Source organism: Bos grunniens, chromosome 10 (genome assembly GCF_055505025.1).
Source record: "Bos grunniens cultivar Pamir isolate PY7600 chromosome 10, Bosgru_T2T1.0, whole genome shotgun sequence".
NCBI classification, from domain to species: domain Eukaryota; kingdom Metazoa; phylum Chordata; class Mammalia; order Artiodactyla; family Bovidae; genus Bos; species Bos grunniens.
In genome coordinates, this window is record NC_141174.1 from 32,111,427 (window position 1) to 32,126,353 (window position 14,927).

At 37.2% G+C, this 14,927-nt stretch overlaps 1 protein-coding gene across 1 annotated transcript in view; it reads right to left on the reverse strand.

Moving 5' to 3' along the window:
* Positions 1–443: 443 nt before the first annotated feature.
* LOC147364263 (potassium channel, subfamily K, member 16-like) overlaps positions 444–14,927 on the reverse strand; it is a 292,159-nt gene continuing 277,675 nt past the window's right edge. The window contains exons 4-6 of the mRNA XM_086320471.1: positions 13,360–13,526; positions 7,192–7,360; positions 444–994 (exon numbers count right to left, since the gene is read on the reverse strand). Coding sequence (XP_086176597.1) covers positions 798–994; positions 7,192–7,360; positions 13,360–13,526 — 533 coding nt within the window. The 3' untranslated portion in view covers positions 444–797. The remainder of the gene's footprint in view (positions 995–7,191; positions 7,361–13,359; positions 13,527–14,927) is intronic.

Genomic DNA, 14,927 nt, shown 5'->3' on the forward strand with positions numbered 1-14,927 from the left:
ACAAAGAGCTGGACACGACTGAGGTGACTTAGCATGCATGCATGCATGCATGCATGCACATCTGAAACTAATTCTCAGCCAATTCACGCATTTTTCCCTTTTCACTCAGTACCTGCTATCTATGTCTACACTGATATATCTATATTCATATCTATGTCTATATAGAGATGATTCATACTTTGTTTTTTTACAAAAGGTCATAATAAGCAATATTTTATGATGTCAGTCTAAATTTCTTTTGTTTTCCATAAAAAGATATCGCTATAATATATAGATCTTACCTTTGAACAAAATAAATCTCTCAAGCCATTCTTTTGGGTTAATGTACTTTTTGTTTGATGGGGCTAAAAGATGCATAAAATATTAAGAAACTCTGGGTTGATAATTAGAAATAATGTATACAAGAATCAGAACCCAATGAAAATAGCTTATATGCATACACATTTTGTACATGCCCACTTCTTTTATTAAAATACATGGTAGAAAAAGAAAGGAAACACAACTTTTAGAATAAGCCTCTACTGTATACAAATGCCAACTTGAATCCAAACATGGCATGAGACTGGTATAGGGAAGGATTTAGTTGAGATGTGTATTACATTTTAAAATCATTTTTTAATGACAATACAAAATTAAAATCAATACATTTCAGTGTGGAAATGGAACTCACACAAGAGATTTATGCAGAAACACCTGATTGTTTTTCTTTTCCTCCTTCCTATTCTGATACTTTTGAAAAGGCTCTGCGGAAATTCTCTGCAGTTCAGTTGGAGGAAAGAAGTATACCAAGAAAATTGCTATCCAGAGCTTGATGACTCCTTTTCTTCTTCAACTTCTGTTTCAGATGTGTCTTTATTAAGCCTTGATCCCATTTTTTGAAAAAAGCTGGCTATCAAATTAAATAGAAGAGCAATCCAGGCAAGACCATAAAGATTCCAAATTAATAACAAGATTGAATAAGTGATGTCCTGATTGTCTTTTGTAGGATTTGAAACTAAAGACAGGAAGCAAATGACATGCAAATAATCAGATGATGATTTTTCCCCATAACATTTTCTTTCATTCATTAATACCTAGGAAAATGCCTTCTTTTAGAATCTGATCCTGAGAATAAATTAGAAATTAAAATAAAGCATATCTAAAATTATCACTTCTTTCAAGGAAAGAGTATAATTTAAATTACAAATATTGAGATTCTATTCATTTTTAGAACACAGCTGGAGGCTGAAAAATTCTCTTTCCCTTTGAACATTATCCTTTTTAAATACCATAGTAAGTGTAATATTTTACAGTGAGGTAATTTATCATTGCTACATGTAGGAAACTTTTAAAATGAGAGAAGGAAAAGATAAATATATTACACAAAATAATTTAAAATAGGATTCAGATTTTGTTAACAAAGATACAGTGTGTTTCCTTGTACCAGGTATCTGTATTTCTGAGTTTAAAATTCTATGAATTAATTGCCTTTGTCATTAGAAATCTTGAAATAACTCTTTTAAGAAGGAAAAGAAAATCACTAATGATTAGAATCATCCTAATACTATAATACTATAACTTTTACACTCTCATGTCTTGTCATTTATTTTTCATGATTGCAATCTACTTGTATGAAGAGGTACAGCTGAAAGAGCACAAACATTGCAATCAAAAAGAAGTAAGCGGAGACAAATAACATAATAAACACATTGTGATTTATCACAAGAATGCAATTTAACTGTGCTTATTAGAGCATGAAATAACAAAAAATATTTAACATTATCAGATACTAAATGATTTGTTATTTATCTAATGATTTGATGTTTATCTAAATATAAATTAACCAGCAAACATTTTTGAAGCATAACAATCAGAGAATAAACTGAATAAGTGTAATTGGAGGGCTATACTCACTTTGGGTTTAAGATGACATTTGGTTAACTGTTTGATGCAGCTTCTTCCAAAACTGCCTCCCAAAATACATGAGTATATGCACACACACACCCCAATAAAAGCAAAATATCTAAGATGAGATTCTAGTCTACTGACATAAATTGAGTGTGTATTTTACTATAAAAATCAAAGTATGTATGGAACTTCTGTATTAGCATGTAGAAAAACACAAGAGATGCTCATATCCATACTAACACAGAAAAAAAAAAAAAACTAGATGCACTACAAAATCATAGTTTTATTACAAAAAGAGAGAAAGAGCTGAGGACATGAAAAAGACTCCTAACAAACTAAAGTTTTCAAAGTGACAAGTTCTTCCTAGGAGAGAGGAAGCCATATTTATGGCTTACTACCTGTAGAGTGATGATTACCATGGGTGTCCCAAGTGTAAGACAGGTTGTCCGCTGAAGTGGGCAGGGGAACTGAGTGACCCTGCCTACAGCACACTGGGCCTTCACTGAGCGAAGGCAGCAGCTGGCAAACGGGAGAAGCTAGGGACTGATAGAACACCCAGGAACCCAAATAGCCGTAACCAGGCTGTAGACTAGTGGGAGATCTCCCATGATTATCTACAGTTTCACTGGTGGTACTCAGCTCCTAAGCCTTGCTGAAGGGTATAACTTCACTTAGTCCTCAAAATATTCCAAGTCAGTGATGGGTTCAATCTAACTAAACCAGCAACAAAGCCCAGACCCAGAGTCAATAGCTTCACCACACTGCCAGCCTATACTAGTAACTTGGAAAACTCAAATTATTTTATATCCAGCTGTTTCAAAAATAGCTCAGATGGGATTTTTAACCATTTAGAGCCTGCCTGCTTTGCACATCCTATGAAATTGTGCCTAACATCTTGGAACCATGGATAAGATAAACCCTAGAGCTGTCAAAGACTCCAAGCCATTGCTGCTCTTTGGAGCTCTCTGACCCAGAGACTCCTTATCAGGTTGCTGACAGATACCCCCTAGATCCCAAAGCCCCTCTGATTCTCCTCTTCCTCTAAAAGTTCTCTAACCCTCCTCTCCTTCTGAGGAGTGTCCCCCATGCTGTAACCTCTGTATGGTCTCATGCTGTGAGGTAATTATCCCACATGCAAACATGTCAAAGTGTGACTCAAATAAAACTCATTCATTCTTCTGCAACCTTATGGTCATATCCTTTTCCTTAATCAGCTCTGAGATCTCCTGAATTCACTACAGGAAATTGATTGTAAGGGATCATAAGCGTACTTTTGAAGTGGTGGCATGTAATCAAGTTTAACTTTATTTTTGGTATTTGACTGCGGACTGTTTCCAACCAAGCCTCATCCCTCCTTTCCCCGTCTCATTCCAGAAAACCTACAAGGAAGCTCACACACTCCCTCCCTCGGTGACTGTGGGAAATTCAACCATACAAGTTCTGGTTCAATAATGGGAGCTGTCATACCTTTCCCATAGCCTAATCACAATGGAAGTCAAAGCCAGTCACTCCTCTGGCTCTCTTAAGAAATTTTCAGGCCTGCTTGAATGCCACCCTGCCCTACGTATCATTCTCCACCACTACTACACACACGCACTCTTGGTGTGTGTGTGTCTATGTGTGAGTGAGAGAGAGAGAGAGAGACCATATCAACGTCCAAGCCAATTTTGCTTGCAGTCTATCCTGCCTCTGTAGGTTGGTCACAACATGGACATATTCTGCTTTTGAGTGCTTGCACTGAGACAAACATTAATCAAATCTCATCAAAGTGAATACTTATGATCCATGTATTACACTATGAATAAAGTAAATCTCAGTTTCAAAAGAGCACTTATTTATAAATCCCATTTATGGTATTGGCAGTCAAGGATATTTGGACAAACTTTCCTTGCAGAAAACAAATAAATACATTTGATTAAATGCTTTAAAATTATGTTAAAGTCATCAGAAAACATAAACATTTGGAAAACTACTAGACCAAGAGTATCTAAGCCCCTTTTTTTCCTTAAAGGTATCTTCCTGTTCTAAAACACTATGACATTGGTTTTGATAGCCTTCTGTGGTGTGGTGAAAGTAACGTAAAACAATCTCCAGTATGAAACATTCCTCATATTAAGCTGGGATTCCAATAGGCTATAACTTTGGAGAATATTTAACTCAGAAATAGTCTCACCAGACATGCAAAAAATTTTTAGAAAGCATGGTTAGGTGTAAATAAACAGGAAAAAATTGTACTATAATCTTAGCAGTTTCTGATATCATGTTATCTGAATTCTATGCTTTTTAAAAAACTTCATGGACTTCCCTGGTAGTCCAGTGATTAAGATTACACTACCAATGCAGGGGGCATGAGTTCAATCCCTGGTCAGGGAACTAAGATCCTGCATGCCACTTAGCACAGCCAAAAACAATTTTTTTTTGCTTACTTGACATCATTAGTATACATAATTTTGTATCATTTTATGTGGTTTAATATTATCAAGCTTTCCCTAAGTCATGAGATGCTCTTCGTAACTTGAAATGTCATGCTTTCGAAAATGTCTTCAATGAGCAATGGAAGCTTCTTTCGTTAAAAATATTTTCAATTTTAATTATCATTCCTTTTACTAATAACAGAATGTGATTTTTAAAAAGATGAGTAGTAAGTTTCATAATAAAAGAAGAAATTTTCTACCGTAAAAGTGGAAGCAAATTTCTATAAGAATGCCAAGGAAGTAGTATCTCTACTTTGGGAATCCAGAAAAATGTAACAGAGACTCTTTGGAGTGATATTTAAATATGGTTCTTAGACTTTTAGGTATGTATTTTCAAAATATATTTATTAATATGAAATTATCCATCTAAATATTGAATATTAATTATTTAATTTTAGTCCTATTTAGATTAAAAATAAATATAATAAGGACACTGTTATTTCTGGGTAGGATGGAGTGGCTTGTGATTGAAGAATCTTCCAGCCAAGAACAACCAGAAAAATCAGATAAATTGAAAGAAAAACAGAACAGAATCATGTTTAAAGGCACAAGAGATCTGCTAAACCAATCAAGAGTGGAAGGACTAAGATTCCAGGTGGGAGAGACAGACATAAAGTCTTTAGCTGCTTTCTCCCTTGAGTTTGTTGTTGTGGCTCTTTTCACAGAGTCTGGGCATAGACAAAAGGCAGTGCATCTGGGCTAAGAAGAAGGGCACTCTGAGGAGCAGAGAAAATGACAGGGCTTCTGGTGGCCCTTCTGGGTTGGACTGACACAATTAGAGACCTGAAGGATTTAAAACCTATAGCTTGTTCCCCCCTTCAATAAACTGCCAAATTCTGAAGGCACATGAAGTTGAAGACTAAAAAAGGAAAGCTGAAAACTTTTTAAAAAGGAGAGTTTCCAATAGATTCAAGTGCAAGAAAACAAAGAAATGACTTCAAGAGCAAACTAAGAGTGTGGTCTTGTGAATATACCAGGCTTTCATCATTTGAAGTTTGTAAAGAACTATTATTTAGGAACAAGAAGAAACCAAAGGGAAATTAAGGCTTTACCAAATCTGTAGTCTAGTCTCAAATCATACCATTCCCTGACCAGATTACATATTCAGTTACTCTCTCCACACTCCTATATCTCTATAAGCCTAGTAGAGGAAAGAGTAAAACATCTCTGAAGGAAGATGACATTGCCTGGAGTATCTATAACTTTTAAAATACACAACATCCAGCATGCAATCCCAAATTATCAAGCATGCCAAGAAACAGAACCACATGACTAAAAATCAAAGGGAAGAACTATAAAAGAAACCCACAGATGTTCCCAATATGGAAATAAGTGAATAAGAACTTTAAAATAACTAAGAATATTATGCTTTTCAAAATATGATATGGAAAAATAAGTGAAAATATGAAGGATTTCAGCAGACAATTGGAGTCTACCAAAAAGGGGTGATTAAATGGACATTTTAGAGCTTAAAATATAATATTAAAGTTAGTGAAAGTGAAAGTCACTCAGTCGTGTCTGTCTTTGTGACCCTATGGACTATACAGTCTATGGAATTCTCCAGGCCAGAATACTGGAGTGGGTAGCCTTTCCCTTCTCCAGGAGATCTTCCCAACCTAAGAATAGAACCCAGGTTTCCCACATTGCAGGCAATTTCCTGATAGGGGATTCTATGATAGCTCAGTTGGTAAAGAATCCATCTGCAATGCAGGAGACCCCAGTTTGATCTCTGGGTCGGGAAGATCCACTGGAGAAGGGAAAGGCTACCCACTCAAGGGCTTCCCTTGTGGCTCAACTGGTAAAGAATATTAAAGTTAAAAACTCATTAAATGGATTAGAAAACACACTACATACAGCAGAAATTAGAATTAGTAAACTAGAAGATGGGTTCGTAAGAAATATACTCAGTGAAGTTAAAAAAAAAAGAAAATACAGAAAATCATTAGAACATTTGAAACCAAGTAAGGAGGTCTTACATCCATGTAATTGGAGTCCCAGAAGTAGAAGAGAAAATAAGGAATAATTCATATTTGAACAGATAGTAGCTGAGATTTTTTTCAAGACACTTGAAGGATTTCAATTCACTTCAATAATTTCTGTGATCTCCAAGCAAAATCAATACAAAGCAAACTATACTGAAGTAGATAATTAAATTGTTGAAAAAGTTTAAAAACAAGTGGAGCAGGGTTCGGGGGGAGTGCAGGGGGAAGGTTCCTTACCTCAAAAGACCAACAATAAAACTTGCAGCTGACTTATCATTAAAAATGATGGAGGCCAGAGACAATGGAATAGCATCTTTAAAGTACTGTAAGAAAACAACTACCAATTTAGAATTCTGTACCCTCCATAACATAGGAGTTATTTTATTCTTGATTCACAGGCATTAAAAAATACCTAGTGTCTATATGATTCTATCCCTCTTCATTTTTCACCTTTATTTTAGGGAGAAATTTAAAATACATTTGGAAAAGTTACCTACAAAGTGTAGGATATTTTATCATTTAAGTCTAGTGTTTAGAAACACTAGACTAAGAAACTAAGTCTAGTGTTTAGAAACACAAAAAGCATATGCCTTTTGTTTTCCACATGTGATCAAGCAGAGATATTTAGTTTAAGAGGAATTGCTCTATATCTTATTCCTACAGTCAGTGATAACTGCGGGGGTGAGGAGACAGGGAGGTTTAGGGAGTAGTTTGCATTTAGAAGGGCTTGACCTTTATCTTATCTCTCAAAGAAATCTTCTAATACTTCCGTTTGATTCTTTATTTTACATCCTGCTTCAATCTGTTGCTCTGATAGCAAATCTTATTTCAGGATTATTAAGACTCACCTACTGTATAGTCTCCAAAACCAATAGCACTTATGCTGTTGAATGAATAATAAATTCCTTCAATATAACTCCAATTCTCTAATGACATGAAAAGAAATGGTGGTAATACAAGGAAAAAAAATAATCCGGTTGCAGCAAAAAATAAGTTCTTCCAGAGATAAACATTTTTCTAAAATATATTAGAGAAAAAGATACAATGTTAGCAGTTATATCATAAACAAGCAACATTTAAAAAATGATTGTGTGCTCCAGTAGTTCAGTTTTTTATCTATTCCTTCATTTCTCAAAGATTTGGAACCCAATAAAAAGATCATTCTTATGAATAATCCTGTCCCTGGGAGTATGTCCAGGCTCTACTGCTCTACCTCCTGTCATCAATTGTCCTGCCATCTTGCTTTCTCACTTTCCTGTTATCTACATCTAGACCATGATTTAAGATTAATTTCCTTGTGACACTTTACCTCCAAAGCCTTCTAAGATTACTCTTTCCTAGATACCAGGCTACAGTTCCTTCTTGCTCTGGGCTCTGCCCACATAGCTCCAGTTTAGCTCAGATTCCCCATCAGGACACAGCTCCATGCCTTCTGACCTGCTTGCAAAATAAGGTAAATGAGATAGTTGTGGCCCACAGCATGTTGGATCCTAATTCCCCCACGAGGGATCAAACCCACAGCCTCTACACTGGAAGGCAGATTCTTAATCACCTGACCATCAGGAAAGTCCCCCATGTACAAGTCTTTGTAAACATATGCTTTTGTTTGAGTAAATACCAAACTATTTACTATTTCACTAACAGTGAAATAACAATCATAAATTTGATGTATGTTTAGTTTTTTAGGACACTGCTAAAAATTGGTTTTCAAGATGATTGTACCATTTAAGAGTCCTACTGACAGTGTATGAGAGTTCCAGCTCCTCCATATTCTTACCAGCACTTGGTGTGATCATTCTTTTTATTTTGAGTCATTATATTACACATATGTTGGTTTCTCATTGTGGTATTACCTTGCAATCTCCTAATAAGTAATACTTAGTATATTTTAATCTTCTTTTTGGAGAAGGAAATGGCAACCCACTCCAGTGTTCTTGCCGGGAGAATCCCAGGGACGGCGGAGCCTGGTGGGCTGCTGTCTCTGGGGTCGCACAGAATCAGATACGACTGAAGCGACTTAGCAGCATCAGCAGCAGCAGCATATATCTTTACTGATAAAGGGTGTGCTTAAACCTTTTGCCCATTAAAAATATTGAGTTATCTTATTTTTGAGTTTTAAGAGTTATAAATATTCTGGATACAAGTCTTTTTATAGGATATATAATTAGCATATATTTTCTCCCAGTCTATAGCTCATCATTACACTCTCTTAACTGACTCAAGAGTAGAACTTATAAATATTTAAATCTTGATGAAGTATTAGTTAGGCTTTAGGTCAGTGTTTCTCCAACTTTAGCATTCATTTTAATCTCTTGCAGAGCTTGTTAAAATAGACTAATGAGCCCCCATCCACAGAGTTCCTGATTCAGTACTCAGGGATGGGGGCTGAGAATTTGTATTCTTAATGATTCCCAGGTAACATTGATGCTGCTATTCCTTGAACCATACTTTCAGAACTGATGGTCTAGATCAATTTATCAACTTTTATACTGATATTTTATACCCAATAATTCTTTGTTGTGAATGCCTGTCTTATGCATTATAGGATGTTTAGGAGCATTACTGGCCTCTACACACTGGATGCCAGTAGCACTCTCTTCCTGAGGTTTGTACAACCCAATATGCATCTCAGATCAGATCAGTCACTCAGTCGTGTCCGACTCTTAGCGACCCCATGAATCGCAGCACTCCAGGCCTCCCTGTCCATCACCAACACCCGGAGTTCAGTCAGACTCACGTCCATCGAGTCAGTGATGCCATCCAGCCATCTCATCCTCTGTCGTCCGCTTTTCCTCTTGCCCCCAATCCCTCCCAGCATCAGAGTCTTTTCCAATGAGTCAACTCTTCGCATCAGGTGGCCAAAGTACTGGAGTTTCAGCTTTAGCATCATTCCTTCCAAAGAAATCCCAGGGCTGATCTTCAGAATGGACTGGCTGGATCTCCTTGCAGTCCAAGGGACTCTCAAGAGTCTTCTCCAACACCACAGTTCAAAAGCATCAATTCTTTGGTGCTCAGCCTTCTTCACAGTCCAACTCTCACATCCATACATGACCACAGGAAAAACCATAGCCTTGACTAGACGAAACTTTGTTGGCAAAGTAATGTCTCTGCTTTTGAATATGCTATCTAGGTTGGTCATAACTTTCCCTCCAAGGAGTAAGCGTCTTATAATTTCATGGCTGCACTCACCATTTGCCCATTTTGGAGCCCAGAAAAATAAAGTCTGACACTGTTTCCACTGTTTCCCCATCTAGTTCCCATGAAGTGATGGGACCGGATGCCATGATTCATTTTCTGAATGTTGAGCTTTAAGCCAACTTTTTCACTCTCCACTTTCACTTTCATCAAGAGGCTTTTTAGTTCCTCTTCACTTTCTGCCATAAGGGTGGTGTCATCTGCATATCTGAGGTTATTGAGATTTCTCCCGGCAATCTTGATTCCAGCTTGTGTTTCTTCCAGTCCAGCGTTTCTCATGATGTACTCCGCATATAAGTTAAATAAGCAGGGTACCAATATACAGCCTTGACATACTCCTTTTCCTATTTGGAACCAGTCTGTTGTTCCATGTCCAGTTCTAACTGTTGCTTCCTGACCTGCATACAAATTTTTTAAGAGGCAGATCAGGTGGTCTGGTATTCCCATCTCTTTCAGAATTTCCCACAGTTTATTGTGATCCACACAGTCAAAGGCTTTGGCATAGTCAATAAAGCAGAAATAGATGTGCTTCTGGAACTCTCTTGCTTTTTCCATGATCCAGCGGATGTTGGCAATTTGATCTCTGGTTCCTCTGCCTTTTCTAAAACCAGCTTGAACATCAGGAAGTTCACGGTTCACATATTGCTGAAGCCTGGCTTGGAGAATTTTGAGCATTACTTTACTAGCATGTGAGATGAGTGCAATTGTGCAGTAGTTTGAGCATTCTTTGGCATTGCCTTTCTTTGGGATTGGAATGAAAACTGCTCTTTTCCAGTCCTGTGGCCACTGCTGAGTTTTCCAAATTTGCTGGCATACTGAGTGCAGCACTTTCACAGCATCATCTTTCAGGATTTGGAATAGCTCAACTGGAATTCTATTACCTCCACTAGCTTTGTTTGTAGTGATGCTAAGGCCCACTTGACTTCACATTCCAGGATGTCTGGCTCTAGGTCAGTGATCACACCATCGTGATTATCTGGGTCGTGAAGATCTTTTTTGTACAGTTCTTCTATGTATTCTTGCCATCTCTTCTTAATGTCTTCTGCTTCTGTTAGGTCCATACAATTTCTGTCCTTTATCGAGCCCATCTTTGCATGAAATGTTCCTTTGATATCTCTGATTTTCTTGAAGAGATCTCTAGTTTTTCCCATTCTGTTGTTTTCCTCTATTTCTTTGCACTGATCGCTGAAGAAGGCTTTCTTATCTCTTCTTGCTATTCTTTGGAACTCTGCATTCAGATGTTCGTATCTTTCCTTTTCTCCTTTGCTTTTCGCTTCTCTTCTTTTCATAGCTATTTGTAAGGCCTCCTCAGACAGCCATTTTGCTTTTTTGCATTTATTTTCCATGGGGATGGTCTTGATCCCTGTCTCCAGTACAATGTTATGAACCTCATTCCATAGTTCATCAGGCACTCTATCTATCAGATCTAGGCCCTTAAATCTATTTCTCACTTCCACTGTATAATCATAAGGGATTTGATTTAGGTCATACCTGAATGGTCTAGTGGTTTTCCCTACTTTCTTCAATTTAAGTCTGAATTTGGCAGTAAGGAGTTCATGGTCTGAGCCACAGTCAACTCCTGGTCTTGTTTTTGCTGACTGTATAGAGCTTCTCCATCTTTGGCTGCAAAGAATATAATCAATCTGATTTTGGTGTTGACCATCTGGTGATGTCCATGTATAGAGTTTTCTCTTGTGTTGTTGGAAGAGGGTGTTTGTTATGACCAGTGCATTTTCTTGGCAAAACTCTATTAGTCTTTGCCCTGCTTCATTCCGTATTCCAAGGCCACATTTGCCTGTTACTCCAGGTGTTTCTTGACTTCCTACTTTTGCATTCCAGTCCCCTATAATGAAAAGAACATCTTTTTTGGGTGTTAGTTCTAAAAGGTCTTGTAGGTCTTCATAGAACTGTTCAACTTCAGCTTCTTCAGCATTACTGGTTGGAGCATAGACTTGGATTACTGTGATATTGAATGGTTTGCCTTGGTAACGAACAGAGATCATTCTGTCGTTTTTGAGATTGCATCCAAGTACTGCATTTCAGACTCTTTTGTTGACCATGATGGCTACTCCATTTCTTCTAAGGGATTCTTGCCCACAGTAGTAGATATAATGGTCATCTGAGTTAAATTCACCCACTCCAGTCCATTTCAGTTCACTGATTCCTAGAATGTCGACATTCACTCTTGCCATCTCTTGTTTGACCACATCCAATTTGCCTTGATTCATGGACCTGACATTCCAGGTTCCTATGCAGTATTGCTCTTTACAGCATCGGACCTTGCTTCTATCACCAGTCACATCCACAGCTGGTTACTCTTTTTGCTTTGGCTCCATCCCTTCATTCTTTCTGGAGTTATTTCTCCACTGATCTCCAGCAGCATATTGGGCACCTACTGACCTGGAGAGTTTCTCTTTCAGTATCCTATAATTTTGCCTTTTCATACTGTTCATGGGGTTCTCAAGGGAAGAATGCTGAAGTGGTTTGCCATTCCCTTCTCCAGTGGACCACATTCTGTCAGATCTCTCCACCATGACCCGCCCATCTTGGGTTGCCCCACGGGCATGGCTTAGTTTCATTGAGTTAGACAAGGCTGTGGTCCTAATGTGATTAGATTGACTAGTTTTCTGAGTATGGTTTCAGTGTGTTTGCCCTCTGATGCCCTCTTGCAACACCTACTGTCTTACTTGGGTTTCTCTTACCTTGGGCGTGGGGTATCTCTTCACGACTGCTCCAGCAGGAGATACCCCTTGTCCAATACGCATCTAGACATTGCCAAATGTCCTTTTTGAAGGCAAAATCACTCCAGTTGAGAAACATTGGTCTAAATCCATTGTTCTCAACCTAGTTGCACATTGAAATCACTTAGGGAGTTTTAAAAACCATTGAGAGCCCCATCCTCAAAGATTCAGATCAAATTGGTCTGGAGTGGGGTCTGGGCACCAGGATCCAAGTGATTCTAATGTGCAACTGAGGTTGAGAACCACAGGACTGAACTCTAATTAGAACAGAAGAACAGATCCTACTGTAACCAGAGACCTCCAAAGAGAATACCAAGAAATCACAAGAATGTGGCACCCTACTGTGAAGGGCTCTGCCCCAGAGTAAATACTAGTTGATCACACCAACCACTCATAGGATTCTCTCTCACCTGGCCCACTTTCTCCCATGGGCTCCTTGAAGGAACCCCTTCTTTATGTTCCCTCACAGAAAATAAAAGAAAAATAGATTCTTGAAGAATGTCTACAACTCACTTTTGTAATAAATTCTCTATAATTTTAATAAAGAACTACATTTCTAATTTTTAAAGAAGGGTAAAACCTGTGCTAATTACTCAATTGAGTCACTACCCATGACCCAACATGATATGTGGACAAAACCTTGGTCCAAACACCTCTAGGGGCTAGTGTAAGCCCTGCTACTAATTCTCTGGGTTCTTGGGCAAGTCACACAGCCTTTAAGAAATGTTCTCCTGTTCTACAAAATAAATGAGTTGGCCAACTGACTTAGGAGAACAAATACCTATGAGACTTGTTTATACACAATTCACCACTGCTCAACTTCTAAATTAAATGATTAGAGGCAAAATATCTAAAAGGAAATAGATAGTCCCTTGAACAATGGCTTTTCTCACGTCTGTTTTAGAACACAGATGACTTGCTTTTTCTGTTCATATAATTTAATGTGAATTCAGTAAGTATAAAGTGTTATATGTCTAGTCAACCTAAAGTTGTGAATCCACATAATTAAAAAAACAAACAAACAGAACTTTTCTACCAAATGTATGTGTGTGATTGTGTGGAAGGAGAAAGAAAATTTACCTCATTTAATCCCTTATGTTGAAGGTATATTCCAAATTTTTCAAATGGCAGATAAACTAATATAAAAATATATTTAAATAACATGATAGTTAGAGGGATTCCAATTGTAGCAAAGACAATACAGAACATCTGTCCACCAGAAGTTTTAGGAAAAATTGTTCCATAACCTGTTAGGAGGGGGAAAAAAATGCAACACCCCTCAATACAGCAACTTGGTACAATCTGACATTTGATATTGGTCTTTGAGAGCAAATTTTCAGTCGTTGGTATTCTAAGAGCCCTACTGCATACAGTTCTTGCCAAAAATAAAAAATAAAAATACAATGAGTCAGCTGATCTTATCCTAAGAAAATGATCAAAAAATGTGAGTTAAAAAATTCTTTTACAGAATCACTATTTCAAATTTTGAAAAACTGTAAACAGCATAAATAAACAATTAAAGAGACTGGTCATGCATGATATGGTATATAATAAAATACTGCAATATCATTAAGAATTACATTGAAATATATATGACATAGAAAATGCTAATGACATATTGGTCTGACAAAGCAGTCTAAAACTATATACTGACATATATATCAAGAACTTTCTATGACTAAAACTTAAACAGTTATTGTGTGCAGAGCAGTGAGATGTTAATTGTTTAAAAATCAAATTTTTCAGATTTTCTACATTCTACTCCTGCAATTACACAAGAGCATGTACTTTGAATCGACTGATTTTAAGAATGCATGCTATAGTTCCTAGAGGAAATCAACCCTAAATATTCATTGGAAGGACTGATGCTGAAGGTGAAGCTCCAATACGCTGGCCACCTGATGTGAAGAGCTGACTGACTGGAAAAGACCCTGATGCTGGGAAAGATTGAAGGCAGGAGGAGAAGGGGATGACAGAGAGCGAGATGGTTGGATGGCATCACTGACTTGATGGACATGAGTTTGAGCAAACTCAGGGAGATAGTGAAGTTCAGGGAAGCCTGGCGTGCTGCAGTCCGTTGGGTCGCAAAGAGTTGGACACAACTGAAGAAACTTTGCACACACAGCACATACGGTTATATAACTGTGTGTTGATTTATCAATTTTATATTTTTTATATGAGAGAGAGGAATTTCAGCTCCTATAACCACTTTCTTCTTCATCTTTTCCAGGTCTGACATTTATATTGCCCCACTGTTCTCCTATATTTGCCTTTGTATTTTAAACAATATTCTTAAATCTGTGTTTAAATGTTTATAAATTCTTGATTCCTGATACTATAAGAGTATTATATCCTTTATTATTTTCCTCCTCTTTCCTCCTCTTCATCATTCTATATTTTTTCTTTTTTATATCATTTATGTGATAACATTTACACTCTGCTCTGCAACTACAAGACTTCTTATTTTAAGAAATTTTTTTCTTCACTCATTCCTATTTTGCCCAAGAGTTGGTAATGCAGCTTTTTGGGAAATAGCAGAAGAGAATAAGTCTCTTTTGACTTATTTGGGAACAATTTTCTATATTTGAAATACTTTTCGTAAGGGGAAATGAAATGAAATGAAGGGGAAATGAAATGGAGTAAGGGGA